The following is a 13,351-nucleotide window of genomic DNA, read 5'->3' on the forward strand; positions in this document are numbered from 1 at the left end:
GACACTTGGGTTATTTTCCGGAAAGCCAGTGAAAGGCAAGCATTGCAATTAAATCTAATGTTGGAAAATTGAATTCAATGGCATATGCATAATTATGATTACTTTGTTTGCCACAAAGTATTTAAAAATTACAATAATTATAATCCTCTCAAATGTTCCCCTTTTTCCTTCAGGGTAAATAACAGCGCTGAAATGAAGAAGGAGACAGAAATGAAAGTTCAGACTCTAACATCCAACCATAAATCTAAGGTACAATAAAATATTTAGATTTTATAAATTAACTGTTTGAAATAAATAGTTATATCATGGTTTATCATTTACAATTCTTCAGAATGCAACATGCTTTTGATTTGCCAATGTCGTAGGAATAAACTCAATGTTTCTGTTAAAGGGTTCAAAAACCCGAAATGTGTTGAGTGAATGACTCTACACCTTACGTACTTTTTTTGAATTTATGCACTTGATTTACAACAACATTTGTGAATGAGAATACTCCATTGAAAAAGGCTTTCTAATTTGTGCCAGATGTGTTTTGATGGAATCTTAACTGGTTGAATTCCTATCTTGAAAACCTTTTAACAAATGTATTACTACAAATAGTGGGAGAGTTCCCCACCCCTCTCTAACCACCTCGGCACCCCAACCAATATTTCATGACCCCACAACCCGCCATTTACCTTTTGGAGTTAAAAAAACAGTAAAAAAGATATTTCATTGGATATTGAATTTGTGAACAATGCAAAGCCATCTAAGATTAAAAATTAAGAAACTGCGCAAAGCGTAAACCGCAGGGGAGCTTATGAATTACGATGTAAAACAAGACATACAGCAAAGAAGATAAGTGACTACAGTACAGACATCGGGGTTTTGCAATTCATTACAGAAATATATTGGAAGAACTTGAAGAATTCCTTGTGAAGAGTGAGCCCACAGACTGTTTGCATAGATACCACATTTTGTAGAATGAACTTCAGCCCATGGCATCCTGAGACTTCATCGCGGGATTACACTTTTCTTATTTTACAAGTATCTCAGAATCAGGCCCCCATATACACAATCAAACACAGCTTCTTTCAATCATTCACACGGCACCCACCAGAACACCTATTCACCCAGACACATACATTCATAAACACATTCACAGCTTTCACACAAGCATACAGACACTTGTGCAGCTTCTTTCAATCATTCACACAGCAGACACCCGAACAGTTATTCACACAGACACACACATTCAGGGCCTGATTGCAAGCTCGATGTCAAATAGGAAAAGTGTATTTCCATCACGGAATTACACTTTTTAAAATTGCGACATGCATCTCAGAATCTGTCCCTCATATACACATTCAGACATTATTGAGTAGGCTGCTGGTCAGGTGACCAGGCCCTGCCACATATTTGCTTGACCCACCACATGTTTTTGCAACTTCCAAACCTCTAATTAAGGACTCTAGGCCAGTTCCAGGTATGCAGCACTGAGTAGGCTGCTGGTCACCTGACTAGGCCCTGTCACTCAGTTGCTCAGCCCACCACACGTTTTCACACCTTCCAGGCCTCTATTTAAGGAATCTGGGCCAGCACTAGGCAGGCAGCATTGAGTAGGCTGCTGATCACGTGACCAGGCACTGCCACTTAGCTGCTCTGCCACCACCTATTTCACCAGTCCACCTTGGGTGTCCTCCTTGCTGCCGTCCTCAGCAAAGGACAAAAGAAGACAAGGGCCTACCCTGTTTGGGCCTGTTTGAGCCTTGTAGGGCCAAGGGACAGATGCACTATCCTGCATTTCACCTATAAAGCAGTCACAACTATTTCTACTCACTAAAAGACCTCACCATGTGCCTCCTCCCTTCAAAGCCCACCCCCACTCGCACTAGGGTTTGAATGGCCAAGCTGTAAGCGGATTCAATTCAACACTACAGCTAAGTCAATGCCTAGTCTGGGATGCTGAGGGAGACCCTTATTGATATATTTTTATGTCCAGTTCGTTTACTCTGGATGACAACCCTTATATAACACCCCTCTCTTAGAATCCCTCTGACCCCACTGAGCCAAGAAGGAGGTTTGTTTTGCAAATTAAAAGGTTTATTTGAAAATTAAACAATATATATCTATCACACTTTTATAGTAAATTAATATGTGATAGCACACTTGTGAAAATGATAGTGATCAACAATGGATAATGTTACAGTGGTACACTCTTTTTGATGGCCTAGAAGTGATATAGAGAGGATAAAGTATCTGAGAATGCTTTTATGGCTTCAAGAACAATGCAATGATGAATGAAAATGCAGTACAGAAAATAAACTTGATATGACTTCAACAAAAGACAATGTAATCACTTTTCTTTGACAATTCACCCCCCCTCCCCTTTTATGCAAGGTAAAGAGATGGAAGGAAAGCACACAGTTCTCAGGAATGCAATCAAATATAATTCAGTTCCCCCCTAGCAAGCTTAGAGGAAAACAGGTAGGAGTTTTAAACACAGGCAATATACTTTGATGTGGTATGCAAAGAAGTGAAAATAAGTGAAAAATATGCTAAAAATGCTTTTAATTCCCTATAGGGGGTTCAGGGTAGGTGATAGATACTTTGAATCAGTTCAGGCCAGCCCTACCAATGATTCAGGGATGGTTATTAGGTTGAAAACAGATTTCAGGGATGGAAGCAAAGACAAATATTTTTACCTGTGGCTAAAATGAAGCAAAATGTCAAATCGCAGCAAATTTTCCGAGTGCGTCGGGCGCGATTAAGGAGGCACTATAAGGGGAAGCGAGTCAGTTTGTTGGAAAGCTTAAAATCTCGCTTCTATCACAAACGGTTCCGGAGATACGGCCGATTGAGTAAAAGTAGTTTTTCGGATTTGAAATTTTAAAGCTCGGAATGACAGATGACAGTTTTCAGGTTTAAAGATGACAGAATGACATGATTCTAGGAGGCAGTTCTAATAGGCTAAAATAGTTTGGATTAGATTATTTTAAACTAAGAGATTGGTTTTGGCACAGTGAGTAGTCACACTATATTTTTGAAATAAGCCGTCAAGGTCTGGTCAGGTTGGACGGACTTCCGGCGGGTGGTTCTGAAGTCCCGGCTATTTGGGTCAGCTCTGCTCTCTGGGTCTGTCAGGCACCGGTTCTGCTCAAAACAGTCTGGTCTGTGGTTCTCTCTGGTTCCGGATACAGCACTGCTTTCTGGATACTGCTACAGGTTCTTGCAAAAGTTCTTGGCAAATAATTCAAACAGTTCGCCCCGGCTGTTGAATAGTTTGGTTGGTTTTGAGGCCTGCTGAAGAGAACTCAGCTTGTGGTTTAGGCCTTTGCTTTAAATTGTGGAGTCAGAGTTCTAAGTTCTGGTCTCTGTCTAGCTGGAGTCAGTCTAGGTCTCTGGAGTTCTGGATGTGAATTCGTCCGTCAGCGTGCTCCGCAGAAAATGAAAAAGAAAGTCCTATCTGGCTTCCAGTGGCTCTTTTTATGTGTTTAGAAAGTGGGTGGGTCGGCTAATTCTGCATGCCCAACCCACTAAGGGTTCTGATAGGTTGAAGAGTTTTCTGTGCTCTCACTGGAGAACAGAGTTGTGTGTCAGAGTGAGTCATGAGGTGTCATCTTTATGGCATACAGAAAGAACACTCCCCTTTTCAATGTGCACACAAATCTATTTCTGATCCAAATACATATTTCCTCTATACACAATTTGTTGAAATTACATGTACATATTACAGATTACTCATGGTCCATGCTTGTTCAATTCTGAACTTCCTGGGGGCTTGCATTCACAAATGGCAACTTAATTTCGTTTTTAGTTTGTTTCCCAATGTTAAATCTGTATCAAAAATTACACAAATGTACACCCTCCTTCTACACACATTCCAGTAATTTACTAGGTTTCTAGCATAAACCCGGTGTCTGTAATATCAATAAATAGCGGGGTTTCGCCTCAGAACATGGTACAAAGTTGAATCAAGTCTTGAATTGTGGGTACATTTCTTAGATTAAGGTTCTCCAAGTTGCACATTGTTGTGAGCTTAATACAATATTTTAGAAGCATTTAACTTAAACATATATTTGCTGCAATATGATTCCACAAAAGTGTCTGGGTCCGCCCCCAGAAACTTGGGAGTACCACATGTCTCTCCTCTCCCAGGCAGGGCTCTGTTTACAGTCCACACTGAAAATCAACATACCCCATTCAAGGGAGAGAGTCTAATGTGTCGGCTGAGGTCAGCAGGCCAGGGGGCCACTCTGCATTTGGTTCACATGTCCATGTGATCTCCTGGGCTGTTGTATGGGTCTCTGAGGTGAGAAGGTTTCCCAGCCTCTTGGCCTGTTAATGCAATCAGATTGTCTTTGGGAACAGCAGGTGGTTAAGAGTTTTAATTACCCAGCGGGCCTTTGAAGTTTCCAGCTGTCTCAGGAGGCTGATTAGCTTCTGAAGTAGCAGTTCTCCTGTCAGAGTTTAGACCGCTAGCGCCGGTTTGTGGACAAAGCTGGTACTGCACCCATTTTTGGGATCTGTCTTGAAGTAATGCATTTCAATAGGGTGTTCTTTTGCTTGATAGTATAGGATCCTTGCTTAACATTGTTTTGATGGCATCCTTACAGTAGAGTGGTGATGTGGAACCCCCCACAAGAAGGTTGTATCTTTAGAGTGGTCTTGTGCCCATGATTTTAGAAACTTTTTGACATCAATAAAAACAGATTTTGAACAGAACCAACTTTCTTTGCACTGGTGGGTGGCAGATTAGGTGACCATTTTGGTGTGCGCAAACTGCGCAGTTCTCCTGGATTCTGGCGTGAATGTGGGCGGCGACAGCTCATCCCCACATCTACCCAGTCTATTGATTTAGTTTGTTCTGGGATAGAATAATGGGCGGCGACAGCTCATCCCCACATCTACCCAGTCTATTGATTCAACATGGGTCAAAACCCTTGACAAGCCCCCCCGCCTGACTGCGCTTTGATTTGGAGTCAAGGGGGAGTCGGGTGCAAAGGATGTTTTTGATCCACGCGCTGGTATGTCCGCATCATCTTCTTCCAATTCCGTAGATGGCACAGTTCAGCATCTTTTCCTCCATCCAGTTGGATCGATCGGTTCTCCTCGCCGGTCCTGATGGGAATATTGGGCGGTACCTCGGGCCTCTCGGATCTTTGCTCCCGGTCCCCGGGTCGTCCTCCTTGGTCGGTGTCCATGGTTTCATCTCTCCTAGGATGATAAAGCAAAGCGGCAAAGCGGCAATACACATTCCTAGACATTTTTCCACCACTATTAATGGTGTGGCGAACATATACATTTTATACATCCGAATACATTTTGCAGTCTTATTTTTAAAAAACAAGATATAACAGGAAATATTGACATTAGGTTACTATATTTTTGGTATGTGGAATATTTTAAGGTTGGAGCTTTTATTGATCTGGGGCGGCCCCCTCTGGGATTCCAGAGGATTCCTCCAGTTGTTGCAGAGTGTGCCTAGGATGGCAACACTTTAGCTGATTTATATGGACCCACTTATCTTCCCCCTCTGCCAAACTGCCTTTGGGGATGCAGATCTTGTAGGCTACAAGGGAGATGTTGTCTATAATTTCAAACGGTCCCTTCCATGTAGGCAAACATTTTCACTGTTTGGCCTGGTTCCTTTGGAAATTGTATAGATAGACCCAGTCTCCCACATCATATACTTTCCTGGAAGTTTTCAGGTCATAGTGGGTCATCATGCTCTCGGCTGATCTTTCTAGATTCCGCTGAGCATAGGCAAAAGCATGCTAAAGGTGTTTCCTTAAATTCTCCACATACTCATGAGTTGTGGAGGCATTTATCAATGTCTGCTCTTGGGTCCTGTAGAGCAAATGTTGAGGAAGCACCATCTTGCGTCCAGTCATCAGCTCAAACTGTGACATTTTAGTTGCAGATGAAGGGGTAGATCTGATGGCCATTAGGACCAGAGGTAATCGGATATCCCAACTTGGCCCAGAATCTGCCACAAACTTTTTTAATATGCTCACAATGGTTTGGTTGCATCTCTCCAGTGCTCCAGAAGAAGCTGGCCTGTAAGCAATGTGTAGCTTCATTTTAACCCCCAGTATCTCCCACATCTTTGTCATTACCTCGCTGGTGAAATGGCTACCTCTGTCTGACTCAATCCTTTGAGGTAGACCAAAACGGGAAAGGATGTGGTTAATCATCAGGGCAGCTGCTGTTTCTGCCTTGCAGTTTGGGGCCGGGAAACATTCTACCCACTTGGTAAACAAGCATGTAACCGTCAACATGTACTTGTTTCCTCTAGACGAGCGAATCACAGGGCCTACGAAGTCGATTTGCAAATCTGACCATGGCAGTGTCATCCCCCTCTTTTGGAGAGGTGCCCGGTGTGTGAGGAATGTTGGCTGAAATTGTGCACACACCAGACACCCCTTCAAGTATTGGTCGAGGTCCTGCACCATGTGTGGCCAGTATGCAACGTCTCTTAAGATCTCAAGGGTTGTGTGAAACCCCCTAGGACCGGCTGTGGCCGCATCATGGGCGTGACTTAACATCAGGCTTCGGAATGAGGTAGGACCACCCACTGATCATGGCCAGCTTGGGATTTCCTTACCAACAAACCGTCTTGGATTCGGAACATCTTTGGACATTTCATCAACACTCTTAGGTCCTCTTTCCCAATGTAATCGGTATCCGTCAGGGGAAAGTTCTCAGGGTCCTCAATGTGTTGGTAAAACTTACCAATTGTTGGGTCCCCCTTCTGAGCTGTAATCAAATCAGCATCAGGGGTCTCCTTACTCCATTGTGCAGTTGAAAGATCATTGTGAGCATTTGTCTGGGACCTAGTGATAGCAGTGACCTGGATTTCCCCCAACAGGGACTCAATCTCTATTAGATCCCCTTGGATGGCCCCGGTTTTGGCCAGCTGATCAGTTAAGTCATTTCCAGTTTTGTCTGGTCCCTCTATTTTGGAATGACCCTTGATCTTCTTCCAGTAGATGGTCATCCCATTCGAGGTGACCAGATCATCAATGTTCTGGATTAACTTGCCATGTTTCAAAGGTTTGTTATTAGCAGATAGCATGCCTCTGGTTTTCCAGTTAACCAGGTGCTCCACGAACCCGTTCCGTACATAATCCGAATCTGTGATTATGACCAGTTCGTGGAGTTGATGTTAGACAGCAGTGAGGATGGCTTGTTGCACAGCCATCAATTCTGCCACCTGACTACTTCGGGGACCAATTTTGTATCCAGCGGAGGGTTCTGGAAACTCCTTCACCCATGCATTCCCTACGCCGGCCACCAGTTCTTTCTCCCCGTTGTTGTCAACATGGTAAGAGCATCCATCCGCATAGACAGTGGGCATTCCCTCACACTTGTCTTCTTCAAAGACTTTGTGTGGGGAATTAAGGTATGCCTCCATGTTGTCCTTGATTTTTAGACTTTCGTCCTCGAGACAGTTTTCTTTGGCACGATCATGCAAGTCAGGCAGACCTTGCGCAAGGGGACTCTTCTTGTTTTGGCCATATCTGACCTCCACAGGAAAGCCTTGCATTGACAGAATCCAGGAAGTAATTCGGGAATTACTCACATTTCCGGCCCGGATTCTGTCACTTTGGAGATATTGCAGAGGCTGGTGTGGAGTCTCCAATATGATGTGTTCCCCCTGGATGAACAGGCGGTAATTCCTCAATGCCCACACCGTTGCCAGGAGTGCCTTCTCACAATCGTTGAATTTTTCCTCCACAGAGGATAAAGTTTTTCTCACATAGGAGATTACTTTATTGACCTTGTCATGCTTTTGGTATAATACTGCCGTCAAGCACGTATTAGAGAACCCTGTCTCCAGGAAGAACTCCTTGTTTCTGACAGGGTAAGCTAGGCAAGGTGCTTGTGAGAGGCTTCTCTTGAGTTGTTTTACTGCCTCGGATTGTTCTGGACCCCATTCCCACTTGACCCCCCCCTTCAAGAGATGAATCAGGGGTCTGGTGATCCCTGCGTGGCCCTCAATGAACTTTCTGCTGTAATTAGTCAGTCCAAGGAGGCTCCTTAGTTCCCGCAGGGTTGTGGGATCCTTCAGTTTCTGGAGTGCTTCCACTTTCTTTTCTTGGGGACAGAGACCCTGAGGAGTAATCTCATGCCCCAAGAAATTAACACGGGTTCTACACCACTGTGCTTTCTCAAAGGAAAGTTTTGCTCCGGCGGCCCTCAACTGTGTCAGAACATAACGGATCTCCGCTATGTGTTCTTCCACAGATGAACTTTTGATGAGGACATCATCTACATCAGGGGTGCACAACTGATTTTGACAGAGGGCCGAAAGTACCTTACATGATGGCAATAGTGGGCCAAAAAGTAAATGTGGGTGGGGCGGTAGGCGCGGTGGGGCGTGGTGTGGCAGGAGGCTTTTTCAACCCCCTATTTTTATTAAACACTATGCCCCATAGCCCCCACCCCTCAAGCAAACACTATCCCCCATGGCTCCCACCCCCAAACACTATGCCCCATGACACCCACCCCTCATGCAAACACTATGCCCCATGGCCCCCACCCCTCATGCAAACACTATGCCCCAAGACACCCACCCCTCAAGCAAACACTATGCCCCATGGCTCCCACCCCTCAACGAAACACTATGCCCCATGCCACCCACCCCTCATGCAAACACTATGCCCCATGGCCCCCACCCCTCATGCAAACACTATGCCCCAAGACACCCACCCCTCATGCAAACACTATGCCCCAAGACACCCACCCCTCAAGCAAACACTATGACCCATGGCCCCCACCCCTCATGCAAACACTATGCCCCATGGCCCCCACCCCTCATGCAAACACTATGCCCCAAGACACCCACCCCTCAACCAAACACTATGCCCCAAGACACCCACCCCTCAACCAAACACTATGCCCCATGGCCCCCACCCCTCATGCAAACACTATGCCCCAAGACACCCACCCCTCAAGCAAACACTATGCCCCATGGCCCGACCCCTCATGCAAACACAATGCCCCAAGACACCCACCCTCATGCAAACACTATGCCCCAAGACACCCACACTCATGCAAACACTATGCCCCAAGACACCCACCCCTCAACCAAACACTATGCCCCATGACACCCACCCCTCATGCAAACACAATGCCCCAAGACACCCACCCCTCATGCAAACACAATGCCCCAAGACACCCACCCCTCATGCAAACACTATGCCCCAAGGCTCCCACCCCTCATGCAAACACTATGCCCCAAGACACCCACCGCTCAAGCAAACACTATGCCCCATGGCCCCGACCCCTCATGCAAACACTATGCCCCAAGACACCCACCCCTCAACCAAACACTATGCCCTATGGCCCGACCCCTCATGCAAACACTATTGCCCAAGACACCCACCCCTCAAGCAAACACTATGCCCCATGGCCCCGACCCCTCATTCAAACACTATGCCCGAAGACACCCACCCCTCATGCAAACACTATGCCCCAAGACACCCACCCCTCATGCAAACACTATGCCCCAAGACACCCACCCCTCATGCAAACACTATGCCCCAAGACACCCACCCCTCATGCAAACACTATGCCCCAAGACACCCACCCCTCAACCAAACACTATGCCCCAAGACACCCACCGCTCAAGCAAACACTATGCCCCATGGCCCCGACCCCTCATGCAAACACTATGCCCCAAGACACCCACCCCTCAAGCAAACACTATGCCCCAAGACACCCACCCCTCATGCAAACACTATGCCCCAAGACACCCACCGCTCAAGCAAACACTATGCCCCATACTCATACAGACCCCAACCCCCCCACCCCTGCATACAAACTAACAAGTATACACCATGCACCGATACAGACCCGAACCCCCACCCCCAACTCAGCACACAAACCCACAAGCATACACCATGCACCCATACAGACCCGAACCCCCCACCCCCAACTCAGCACACAAACCCACAAGCATACACCATGCACCCATACAAACTCGAGCCCCCCCAACTCAGCACACAAACTCGCAAGCATGCACGCATACAGACTCGGACCCCCCACATCTCAACACACACTGAACGTGCACACAACAACAACAAACATTCAGGCCGACCCGACCTCACCTCCCCAGCCCCCCCACCCCCACCCTCCCAGCATCTCAACATACACTGCACTTGCACACAAACACATTCAGGCAGACCCGACCCCACCACCCCCCCACATCTCAACATACACTGATCTTGCCCACAAACACATTCAGGCAGACCCGACACACACCCCACACCCGCATCTCAACATGCACTTTCACACAACAACAAACATTCAGGCAGACCCGACACACACCCCCCGTCCGCATCTCAACACACACTGCACTTGCACACAAACACATTCAGGCAGACCCGACAAACACACACCCCCTCTCCGCATCTCAACATACACTGCACTTGCACACAAACACATTCAGGCAGACCTGACACACACCCCACCCCCGCATCTCAACATACACTGAACTTGCACACAAACACATTCAGGCAGACCCGACACACACCACACCCCCGCATCTCAACATACACTGCACTTGCACACAAACAAATTCAGGCAGACCCGACACACACCCCACCCCCGCATCTCAACATACACTGAACTTGCACACAAACACATTCAGGCAGACCCGACACACCCCACACCCGCATCTCAACCTACACTGAACTTGCACACAAACACATTCAGGCAGACCCGACACACCCCACACCCGCATCTCAACATACACTGCACTTGCACACAAACACATTCAAGCAGACCCGACACACACCCCACCCCCGCATCTCAACATACACTGCAGACATACAAATACAAACACACCCATAGACACCCCCCCACCTCCGCATCTCAACATACAATGCAGACATACAAATACAAGCACACCCATACACACCCGACACACACCCCCACCTCTGCATCTCAACATACATACAAAAACAAAAAACACAGGACGGAGCCGAAACAGACACACACACAAACATACAGCCCCCCCACCATGTACTTACCCAGACGTCCTGGAACGCTGGCGAGGCTTCTGGCACTGCCCAAATCGTTTTGGGTTGGGTGTACCTCTACATCTGTGCACCCCGGTGCACAGATGTAGAGGTACACCCAACCTAAAACGATTTTTAGAAATGGAGGGACAGATGCAAAACAAGAGCCTCTTGCTTTGCATCCGTCCCTCCATTTTTAAACATCTTTTTTCTCCGGCTTTTACCCGGGCCGCCAGAGAGAGACAGTATGGATGGAACAAAGGGCCATCCATACTGCCCCTCTTCTGTGCGGCCCGTGGGGGGGTGGGGATTGCTCAGCCCCGACTTCATTCTGCCGGGGGTGGGGGGGGGGAGGACCCCGCAGCCCCCCCTACTCTGCACCCCTGCCAGGGCAGATTAGGTCACTGAGCCCCAGCTTCCCTGGCAGCATACACACACACACACTGCGTGACTCACGGCCCGGCAAGGAAAACAAAGACTTTCTTAATGGAGGGCGACCTTTGCTGCTTGCGGGCCACCTTCCATTAGGAAAGTCTTCAACCCTGCCGGGCCGCATCCAGCAGCATCACGGGCCGCACTTGGCCCGCGGGCCGTATGTTGTGCACCCATGATCTACATAAACCAGATTACCCCTCGCACCCAGGTCGTGCATGGCCTTATGTAGGAAAATGTTGAATTCATTGCCGGAGTTGAGGTATCTGAACGAGTCGCGGTCCATCTGTACTGCTGGCCCCCAAAGGTAAAAGCCAGTTTGTATTGATCCTCCCTACTGACAGGCACGGTCCAGTATCCATTGGTCAGGTCTAATGCAGTGAATACCTGTGACCCCTGGATCTGGGCCAGCCCTTAGTCAATGTAGGGCAGAGGCCTTCGGGAAGTATGGACCCGTCTGTTGAGCTCCCTAAGGTCGGCGCAGAGTCTCCACTGGCCGTTTGGCTTCAATATTCCCAGCACCGGATTATTGAAAGTGCTGTAGACTGGACGGATTATTCCCCGGGACTCAAGGTTCTTAAATATTTCAGTAAGGTACTCCATGGATGCGAGAGGCAAGCGATATTGCTTCACAAACACTGGAGTCATGCCAGGGTCCGTGGGAATTGTTGTTGTGTGGATGTCGGTGCGACCACAGTCATATGAGTCTACTGCAAAGAGATCTTGGAAATCCAAGAAAACTTGTTTCAACTTTTGCTTCTGTTCCAGAGTCACACAGGCATCAGCTAGGTTGACTCTCTTTTCTACCATCTGCCTGAAGCCTGGAAAGACTTCTGGTTTGGCTATCTCAGCGGCCTCCTCCAGCTGGGTGGAGAAGTCCCTTGTCAGAGTGCTGATTTGGACCAGAGGCTTCAGGTGGGAAAGGCAGCCCTCATGGACCTGGAAAATCACCTCATCCCTCCTGAAGTCACAAGTCACGTCTTCCTTACCATAAGGGCAAGAAGTGTACACCAGGAAGTTCCCTCCATGCCGGGTAAAGATCCTGTCTGGTGTTGTATTGTCATCACTGTCACTGTCAAAACAGTCCTTGGGGATTGGTCCCAACAATTCATTTCCTAAATCAATGGAGAAATGTCGGTCATCAACCGCCATTCCAATAATGGTGCCTGCGGCTAGAGTAATACTCTTTAAATCGCTGTTATCCACCTCTATTGGAATGGTTTCATGTTCTATGTTGACTAGTGGTGTTGCGTTTACCCCTAACCCTTGTTGTTGGAGAGAAGCATTTAGATGAATATAAGCATCAGGGTTTTTCAATTTTTGTCCTCTTTTAACTTTCACTTCCAGGGAGAATTGTCGGGTCCTTTCCGGGATGGTGACTTCCTCTTTAAGCTGAATTTCAACTGCATAAGGTAGCAAATGAGCTGACCTAAATGCTTTTCTGGATCATCAAAGCCCATGGGATTATCCGCTAATCGGGACCAAGCTTTGAAGTTTATTAGGTCCAAACTAATGGCAAAGCGATTGAGAATGTCACTGCCTAAGTAAAAGGCGGCAGTGACGTCTCGCAAGACCCAACAATTATGGACTATGCTCTTGTTGCCAATGGAGATTTTAAGCATACACCTGCTTGGCAGGAGATGTTTGGAATTAGGTGCTTCCAGGTCCATTTCCCATTTGTCTATCAGTTTGAATGTGGGAATGGCTGGATCTTTTGGGAGTTGGCGGAACATGGCTTCGCTGATGAAGCTCTTACCTTTGTTCACACACACTCGGGCGAGAACAGAGTCCTTCCCATCATTTAACTGAACAGGGATGAACAACTGCTCTCCAATTTGCTGAACATCGGCCAGGCTCCGAGCTGATTTCACATCTTTCTGGACTATAGGAGTGGGAGTGTCTGATTGTGGATT

At 47.3% G+C, this 13,351-nt stretch overlaps 1 protein-coding gene across 4 annotated transcripts in view; it reads left to right on the forward strand.

Annotated features, from left to right (window-relative positions):
* PLCB4 (phospholipase C beta 4) overlaps window positions 1–13,351 on the forward strand; it is a 1,535,154-nt gene that overhangs the window by 1,318,805 nt on the left and 202,998 nt on the right. For all 4 annotated transcript variants that reach the window (XM_069608295.1, XM_069608297.1, XM_069608296.1 and 1 more), the window contains exon 34: window positions 174–249. In XM_069608295.1, coding sequence (XP_069464396.1) covers window positions 174–249 — 76 coding nt within the window. The remainder of the gene's footprint in view (window positions 1–173; window positions 250–13,351) is intronic.

This window comes from Ambystoma mexicanum, chromosome 4q (assembly GCF_040938575.1).
Source record: "Ambystoma mexicanum isolate Mex_15411 chromosome 4q, UKY_AmexF1_1, whole genome shotgun sequence".
Classification (NCBI taxonomy): Eukaryota; Metazoa; Chordata; class Amphibia; order Caudata; family Ambystomatidae; genus Ambystoma; species Ambystoma mexicanum.